General features: G+C 33.8%; 1 protein-coding gene across 1 annotated transcript; it reads left to right on the forward strand.

The window, feature by feature from the left end:
- Positions 1-2,416: 2,416 nt before the first annotated feature.
- Positions 2,417-8,201, forward strand: LOC112405969 (peptidyl-prolyl cis-trans isomerase G; the record flags this gene model as incomplete). Its single annotated transcript, XM_024754589.1, has 5 exons — positions 2,417-2,630; positions 3,415-3,576; positions 4,975-5,062; positions 6,550-6,686; positions 6,874-8,201. Coding segments are annotated over 5 exons (1,709 nt in total), but the record flags the coding sequence as incomplete, so codon positions are not given.
- Positions 8,202-9,462: the final 1,261 nt, after the last annotated feature.

The raw sequence follows: 9,462 nt of genomic DNA on the forward strand, positions 1-9,462 counted from the left end.
ATGTTAATTTTTTGATGTTCGAATTTGAATCCAAATCAGGTTCAAACATTTGGGTTGGTGTTGTAAATTTTTTTTGTTTTTAATAGATTATCCCACCATTTCTTTTTATGTTTCTTGAGATTGATTTGTTGAACAAGCTAGGTCATTTGTCCTGTAGTGTTTCTTTCCCATTATTGCACACACTGAATTTTACGGATTGCATCCTTCTGTTATGTAATGTGTTCCTCCTGTGCTTCTATTTCATATATCTTTGTAGTTAGATCTAGAAAATGGATCAGATATAGTTTTGATTTTTTTAAATTCTATTTGATGGGAACAAGAGTCACTTAGGACAGGTTGTCTCTGTGCTCTGCAGTGGCCATTGGTGGGCAGTGCCTCCTTAGGAGTTGTGAAATGGTGATATTCTAACTCTGTAATTCCTTATTTATTCTTGGAGTACTTTTGATAAAGAGCATCTTCCCTTCATCTTCTATTTGGTTAGCCAGTGGAACAGTTCATATATGATAAGAAGGATAAATGATTTTATTTACCTATATCATTATGAACTGATGGATTCTAATGTATTTTCTGTTCCACTGTATTGTAGTTATCCATATATCAATATTGTCCCAACTTTAGCCTGAATTCACTTACTTCTTTTTTAATTAAGGCATAATGGACTTAAAATATCCTATTGATTTCAGGTATACAACAGTGATTTGATATTTTTATACATTACAAAATGATCACCATAATAAGTCTAGTTATTCTCTGTCACCATACAGAGATATTACAATATTATTGACTATATTCCCTGTGCTCTACACTACATCCTCATGACTTATTTTATAACTGGAAGTTTGTACCTCTTAATCCCATAAACCTATTTCCCCACCCCCTTAATCGCCTTCTCCTCTGGCAACCACTAGTTTCTTCACTGTATCTATGAGTCTGTTTCTGTTTTGTTATGTTGGTTCATTTGTTTTGTTTTTTAGATTCCACATATAATTGAAATCACACAGTATTTGCCTTTTTCTGTCTGACTTATTTCACTTAGCATAATACCCTCTAGATCCATCCATGTTGTCACAAGGGGTAGGAGGTCCTTCCTTTTTATGGCTAAGTAATATTCCATTGTGCGTGCGTGCGCACATGTGTGTGTGTGTACACGCGCTACATCTTCTTTATCCATTCACATATCGATGGACGCTTAGGTTGCTTCCATATCTTGGCTATTGTAAATAATGCTGCAGTGAAGGTTGAGTTGCATATATCTTTCAGAATTAGTGTTTTAGTTTTTTTTGGATAAATACCCAGAAATAGAATTGCTGGGTCATATGGCACTGCTATTTTAACTTCTTGAGGATCCTCCATGCTACTTCCCATACTGGCTATATCAATTTACATCCTCACAAACAGTGCACAAGGGGTCCCTTTTCTCCGCATCCTCACCAATGCTTGTTATGTGTTGTCTTTTTGATAATAGCCATTCTGACAGGTGTGAGGTGCTATCTCATTGTTTTGATTTGCATTTCTCTGATGATTAGTGATGTTGAGCATCTTTTCATGTGCCTGTTGGCATCTGTATGTCTCCTTTGGGAAAATATCTATTCAGGTCCTCTGCCCATTTTTTAATCAGATTGTTGAATTCACTTCTTTAAGTCCACCGTGGTTGGAATTAGAATACTGTTAGGTGGGCGAAGCTCTGTCCAGTCTGTCATATCTTCCTCCATTTCCTGGTTAACCTCACTTATTTGTGTTAGTTTCCTCATCCTTAAAGCATTTGAGTTTTGGGACCCCTTTTAAAATTAAACTTCCTTAACCCAAAATAAAATTTAAATTTGAAATTACTTTTTGTAGAGACCCCAAAACATATTTATTAATCATTGGCAAATGACTACCACTACCCCCTGTTGTAAGTCTGCTGTTCAGCCAAAGCTAAATTTCTTAATCATTAGAGGAATACTCAGGCATTGAATAAGCCCATGCCAGTGGAATCGTGTTTCTTATCTTTCCACATTCATGCATAGTATTTTTTCTATTACTTCTCTCCTACAGTTGTACTTCCAATATTGATAATAAGAGAAAAAGTTGAAAACTACAAAAAGATTAGAATCTGGGATTCTTGAGTGTTATTTCTGTGCCTTTAAAAAAGTATGTTATTTATATGATTCCTAAAATTAACTTAGTTTAATGTTTTAGATTTACCTATTACTTTTCCAGAATTCTTTAGATATAAATATAACTCTGACCCTTGAGTCTGGAGATCTGGATTCTAATCTTGAGTCTTAACTCCTTTCCTGTACCTCTCAGGTCAAATAGCTGAATGAGCTAAGTGTTAAATACTGGACTTTGAGAATCTGCAAAAAAATCTAAACTTCCACTTACAAAGTTTGTCTAAAAAGTGTTCACCAAACCATTTTGCTTTTTATTAAAGCTAGGAAAGAAGAAAAGAAAAGGCATAAGTCCTCCTCCTCCTCCTCATCATCATCCAGTGACTCAGATAGTTCAAGCGATTCTCAGTCCTCTTCTGATTCTTCTGATTCTGAAAGTGCTTCTGAAGAGAAATCAAAAAAAAGAAAGAAGAAACATAGGAAAAATTCTCGTAAACACAAGAAAGAAAAGAAGAAGCGAAAGAAAAGCAAGAAAAGGTCTTAATTTACTTTTACAGTACTGACTTTGTATTCTAATTCCCTTCTGTTTATATATAAATCTATTGGGATTTTGGATCAATTATATGGAACATGAAAATAGTGAGAAATGTTTCATAGCATGAAGTATAAGACCATTTTGATATTCTACAGTGTATAGATTAAATTTGGGAATATTCATTTTAATTTTCAACAAAACCATTCAGTTCATTTTGTCTGAATTCAATGACCTTTTGGTTATATAGGTTTGTATTTTATGGGAGGAATATAAGATTAGTGAGAATTATAGGAAACCAATGACTGTTTTCTTATTTTCTGTAGCAGTCTCTCGCTTTTTTGTTCTTTTTTTTTCCTCCTATGATAGCATAGGGTAGAAAGCAGATAATGTCAGCGTATTTCTTTTCTTTCCTGTTTTGTCTGAAATAATCTATGGTTGTACTAAAACTCATCTTTATAAACCTGTTGCCTCTAAAGTAGTTTCTTTATATTTTCAAGTATTTTAAATTTATCAGAGGGCATTGCACATGAAGTATCATATTTTGGTTCCATTTTATTGGAAAATATTTTTTGAGAATGTGATAACAGAAACATTTGGTTTTGGTTTTTGGTTGGTTTGTCAGAGGAATGCGTATTTTCCCCATGTAATTGCATCTTTGGTCAGAGATGGGGGACAGAATGATGCATATATTGTACATATTACAAAGGAAAGAAGTACCAACAATTGGAAAATCGGGGTAGGTACATAATAACCAAGTGGAATTTGTTGTGTGTGTTTCTTTTAAAGCGCATCTAGTGAAAGTGAGGCTGAAAATCTTGAGGCACAACCCCAGTCTACTGTTCGTCCAGAAGAAATCCCTCCAATACCTGAAAATAGATTCCTAATGAGAAAAAGTCCTCCTAAAGCTGATGAAAAAGAAAGGAAGAACAGGGAGAGAGAGAGAGAGTGGTATGTGAATATGTTTATTTTATAAACTGCCCTACATTCTCTACCACAGAACCTTTCTTTTTTAAAAAAACATTTTTGCTTATTTTAGATAAGGTTTAATTGGTGACCTTGTCCCAAGATTGAAATTTCTTAATAGGATAATGTTAGCAAGGCTCCTTTTTGCTAACCACATAGCTGAAAAGATAAATTGACTTAATTCAGACAGATTTTTGAATAAAAGTTACATTAATTAAAAAAAAAAAAACAAGCACTGCAAATGGCAAAAAGATATTGTTAAGTGGCATTCCAAACAAATTCCATTTAAAACAAGTGTTTTACTCTGTTTTTGTATACATTAAACTTTTAAGCAAGTAAGAACCTTTATTTTTCAGTTTGTCTGGTGGGGGAAAATGCTGTTTTCCTTGCCTGGTTTACAATATTATGGTATTGAAAATTGACAGCATATTCAAGTACTTTGAAAATTTGTCTACATAAGTTCACATTATTAGTATTAGAAGTTGTTGGTTCTTTATGAATCATTTTAATAATTATGTCCAAAGATAGAAAAAAAGATGGGTATCTTTCTCTTATTTATAATTGGAAATAATGTATTTAAAAGTGGTAAAATTCTGAACATTCTCCCTATACTTTCACAATACAGTAAAAATATAAAAGTAAGTCTTGGTTACTTGAATTGGGATAATTTTGATGGATTGGATTGAGTTTACTCAGTTAATAGGAAATTGTGTTTCTAAGGAAGTAAACATTAAGGAGAAGATATTTGAACTACTTTAGAATGCATTTTTCAGATATAACATACACAGATATTGTTAGTGCTAATTAAATATTAACTCATTATTATTTGAAAATAATAGTTTCCCTTTCTGGTATAAAGCATGATATTAAACATTTTGCTAATTCAGACCATCTTGTCTCTGTTTAATTCACATTAATTACATTTCTCTATAGTTTTATTACCAGTGAACAACTGCTTATAGGATAGTAAGATACTTTAGAATCAGATAGCTTTAAAATTGTTCTCTCAACAGCATGTAGCCTACTCTGAGTTCCTTAGCACTATCAAGTTGCCTTCATCTTAGTGATGATTATATAACAGTGTTTCTCAACAGGACACAGTTGGCATTTGGGAACAGGATAGTTCTTCATCTACACACATTACACGATTTTAGCATTCCTGACTTGTCACTCAGTACCAATAGCACCCTCTAGTCATTGACAGTTGTAAAAATGCTCCCATACTTTTCCAGATAACTACTAGGATTGATAACATTCCTGGTTGAGAACCACTGATTATATATGTAAGTCTTTAAATTTATTAGTTTAGATCAGTAAAGCTATGTTCTCCAGATTTATTTTTATAAAATAATGTTTTTTAATTTTCCCTCTGCTTCCTTCTAGTAATCTACTTAACTCCCAGCCTGCTTCATACCAGAGGCGACTTTTAGTTACTAGGTCTGGCAGGAAAATTAAAGGAAGAGGACCAAGGGTAGGTGATTCTTTTCCCAGAAGTCCTAATAGTATTGCATTTATCTTAAATAATCCTAGAGTGTTTCTTAAGTATTGTTTTATACATAAGTAGTTAAAATTTAGAGTAGATACGGATGTTGAATTATATGTTCTCTTTTTATAGTAACTTCTTTGTGTTGGTTCTTCCACATTGAAAATCCATGGGATGTTAATGGATTTTACATGTACATGGTATAAAATGAGACTGAGGTCTTTCTTGTACCCCTTTGTTACTTCCTGACCACTGTGTCCCTATGCTTGTTAAAAATTAACCCTATTCTTATATTTCATACTCTTTCTCTTCACTGGATTCTCATCAGAATTTAAATATCTTCTTGTTTTTTCAAAACTTTTAACCAACGTGGCTATACTTAGTATATTATTTCTTCATTTCCTACTCGTTCCTCAGCCATTTCAGTTTGTCTTCTGCCATTCTGCTGAAAACAGCACTTGCTTTATGGTCAGTTCCAAGTCACAGAATCCATTGGATCCTTTCAGTCTTTGTCTTATTTAATCTCCCTCCTTGTAATACTCTTTTCCCTTTGCTTCCATCATCTTTTCTTCCTGTCTCTGGCCAGTCTGTCTTAAATTTCCAATGCTAGTTCATGCTCTTCTACCTGATGTTTAAATATTGTAGTACCTCAGGGTTCTAACTCTTCTCACTCTGCATATGCTTCTTGGGCAATATAATCACTCTCGTAACTTCACTGGGTACCTGTATGCTGATAACTGTCAGTTTTTCATCTGCCTTTCTGGCATCAAAGGTTTATTTGGTGACCATTTAGGTGCCTAATGGGCACTTTAAACTCATCATATACAATGGTAAGCCTAAACACTTCTTCAGGCCTGACCCTCCTTTAGATTTCTGGTCTCAGTGACAGACACTACCACCTGTGCAAGCACTTAAACCTGAAGCCCAAGAATCATTTTGTTTCTCCCCTTTCTTTCCTACCTTATATAACTTATCCATCACCAAATCCTGTCTGTTCAACCTCAACCTCCTAAATGCTCTGAAATCTATCTGCTTCTCTCAAGCTCCACTCCTACCATCTTAGTTCAGTTCACCATTGTATATTATCTGAACTATAAATGGCTTCCTAACTATTCTCATGGCAGTTCTCAAACTTTTTTGTCTTCGGACCTCTTTACACTCTTAAAATGATTGAGGATTCAAAAGAGCTTTTGTTGATGTGGGATATAGCTATCGATATTTACTGTTTTAGAACTTAAACCCAAGACATATTTAAAACAAGAACATATAAACGCACATTTCATTAGCAATGAAAGCAAAGATATCAAACCACATTATGCCTCATTAATTTCCTACCTGAAAATTGGGAAATTTAGTTATTTTAGAAGGCATGGAAATATCACACATTTTTTTGAACCTAGAAATATGTACACTTTAGCAATTGTTATAATGCTTTTATATTTTTATATATTAATTTTTCGCCTCTTTTTTTAAAGCGTTATCGAACTCCATCTAGATCCAGATCCAGGGATCGTTTCAGACGTAGTGAGACTCCTCCACATTGGAGGCAGGAGATGCAGAGAGCTCAAAGAATGAGGGTATCAAGTGGTGAAAGATGGATCAAAGGGGATAAGTAAGATTTAACTCTTATTTCAAATGTAGTAACAAGTATTTTTTTTAACTGTTTAAAATTATTTCATTTAAAGCCATTTCAATTGTTTCTGAATGTCTTAAGGAAAATAGAATATCATTTCAGCAATAATGGACACCACTGTTTTCCTAATAAAGTTTCCCCAAAACTTTTTTTCTTCATTTTTTAGGAGTGAGTTAAATGAAATAAAAGAAAATCAAAGAAGCCCAGTTAGAGTAAAAGAGAAAAAAATAACTGATCATAGGCATGTTTCTGAGAGTCCAAACAGAAAAAGTGAAAAGGAAAAGAAAGTTAAAGATCATAAATCTAACAGCAAAGAGAGAGACATCAGAAGAAATTCAGAAAAAGATGATAAATATAAAAACAAGGTAAAGAAAAGGGCCAAATCGAAAAGTAGGAGTAAGAGCAAAGAGAAATCCAAGAGTAAGGAAAGAGATACAAAGCATAATAGACATGAAGAAAAGAGGATGAGGTCAAGGAGTAAAGAAAGGGATCATGAGAATGTTAAAGAAACAGAAAAGTCTGATTCTAAAGGAAAAGGTCAGGAAAGGAGTAGAAGTAAAGAGAAGTCTAAACAGTTAGAATCCAAAAGCAATGAGCATGATCATAATAAAAGTAAGGACAAGGACAGACGTGCACAGTCTAGGAGTAGAGAACGCGATGTAACTAAAGGCAAACACAGTTACAATAGTAGAACAAGGGAACGAAGCAGAAGTAGGGACAGGAGCAGAAGAGTGCGGTCTAGAAGCCATGACCGAGATCGCAGCAGAAGCAAGGAGTATCACAGATACAGAGAACAGGAGTACAGGAGAAGAGGAAGGTCACGGAGCCGAGACAGAAGAGCAACGCCAGGAAGATCAAGAAGTAAAGACAGGAGGAGAAGGAGGAGAGATTCACGGAGCTCAGAGAGAGAAGAAAGTCAAAGCAGAAACAAAGAAAAATACAGAAACCAAGAAAGTAAAAGTTCACACAGAAAAGAGAATTCTGAGGGTGAGAAGAGAATGTACTCTAAAAATCGTGATCATAGTAGCTCAAATAGTAACAGGGAAAAAAGGGCTGATAGAGATCAAAGTCCGTTCTCAAAAATGAAACAAAGTAGTCAGGACAATGAATTAAAGTTCTCAACTTTGAAAAATAAGGAGGATGAGAAGACCAGATCCTCAGTGGAAAAAGAAAACCAAAAATCAAAGGGTCAAGAAAATGACCACACACATGATAAAAATAAAAAATTTGATCATGAATCAAGCCCTGGAACAGATGAAGACAAAAGTGGATGAATGAGGTATATAAACTTATTTCCATTCTGTCTCAAATTTTAAGTTTTAGAGACTTGCTGATGAATCCCCTTTATGTTGTTTTCTTTTCATTGTTTTGGGTTTATGTTTGTCCTTTTTTTTTTTTTCCCAATGTGGACTTTATTGAGTCGATCTTTTGATAATCTGCAACCTGGATAATTTGTACTGCAAAAGTTTTAATAAACTTGAAATGAGAAAAACACTTTGGTGTAATACTGTGTGCTGTGTTTAACTATTTCATGTATGCATTTTTGTGTTGCAACAATCAGCCAGTAGCAAACATGCTATTCTACACCCTGATTTGTGTGATCGGCCAGTTGGAAACAAACATAACTGATTGTTGGAATACATTGTTACAAAAGCTTGTGTTTCTCATGATTAAAGTAACCTTAGAAGCCACTAGGTAGAAGAAATCTTGTGTAGATTTTTCTATTGCATTTATAACAGAGGCTTGCAGCAGCAGCTTTTAATTACACAGAAGTGGGACCCTAATAACTTGAGATATTAAGTCATTACTTTTGATTTTATAGTAATTTGTGCTTTAAAATAGGTAGTTATTTATATTGCACTTCATGTTACTCTTTGTATTTCTACCGGTAGCTTGTTTCATATTAATATTTTTCCTCTTTTGTTTTACTTCACTGTCTATAAATATAGTTGAGTATTTTTTTTCAGTTGATGTACTGATTGGGCTTGGCTTGCTGTTACACAGCATCTGACAAGAACTGTACCTTGAAGATCAGGTTGTAATTCTCAATTCTGTGTTGCTGTTGGTCTGAAGAGATGAAACTTGCTTTGGGGGAATGTTTTATTATTATTATTATTACCATTACCCTTCTCTAAAATGAAAAAAATAGTTTTCTCACTAAAACATACCACTTGTGCAGGTCTTTATGTTAGACAGATTCTAAAAATTGTTAGTATTGACACATTAAATTAGATTTCTCTTTTTGGGCCACTGACCTATATAGAGTTGAGTATTAATGTTGCATGTTTTTTTTTTTTTTTTAACTTGAACTGACTTCTCTAACTCTCATAACTGTGAGCTTCAAGTGGCAAGAAAATGCATCTTTTTTATCTGTGTATCACAGTAGGCTGTAGCATGTTTATGACTCTGGTTTCTTCTATTCAGGGGGCTTTATACCATAACTGTTAATCATTATTTTAACTTGGCATGTATAGCATTGCCACATAGAGAGTTGCAAAATTTGATAGCTTATAGTGTGAAACACTAAAGATATCCAAAGTCCGTTTAGAATTTTGTGTGTGGTATATTGCTATTTTAGTGATGTGTGGCCTTTTATTCTGTAATTTCTCTTCTAAATAAAATGTTGAACATACAGTAAACACAAAACCTGCCTCATTTGAAAAGAAATTTCAGAATTCCAATTAGTAGTTGCCTCTAGAGTGCTTTTGTACTTTACTATTTGTCAGTAGTGTCAAATACCTACTCTGTTACCAAG

Source organism: Neophocaena asiaeorientalis, unplaced genomic scaffold (genome assembly GCF_003031525.2).
Source record: "Neophocaena asiaeorientalis asiaeorientalis breed wild unplaced genomic scaffold, Neophocaena_asiaeorientalis_V1.1 scaffold1238, whole genome shotgun sequence".
NCBI lineage: Eukaryota > Metazoa > Chordata > Mammalia > Artiodactyla > Phocoenidae > Neophocaena > Neophocaena asiaeorientalis.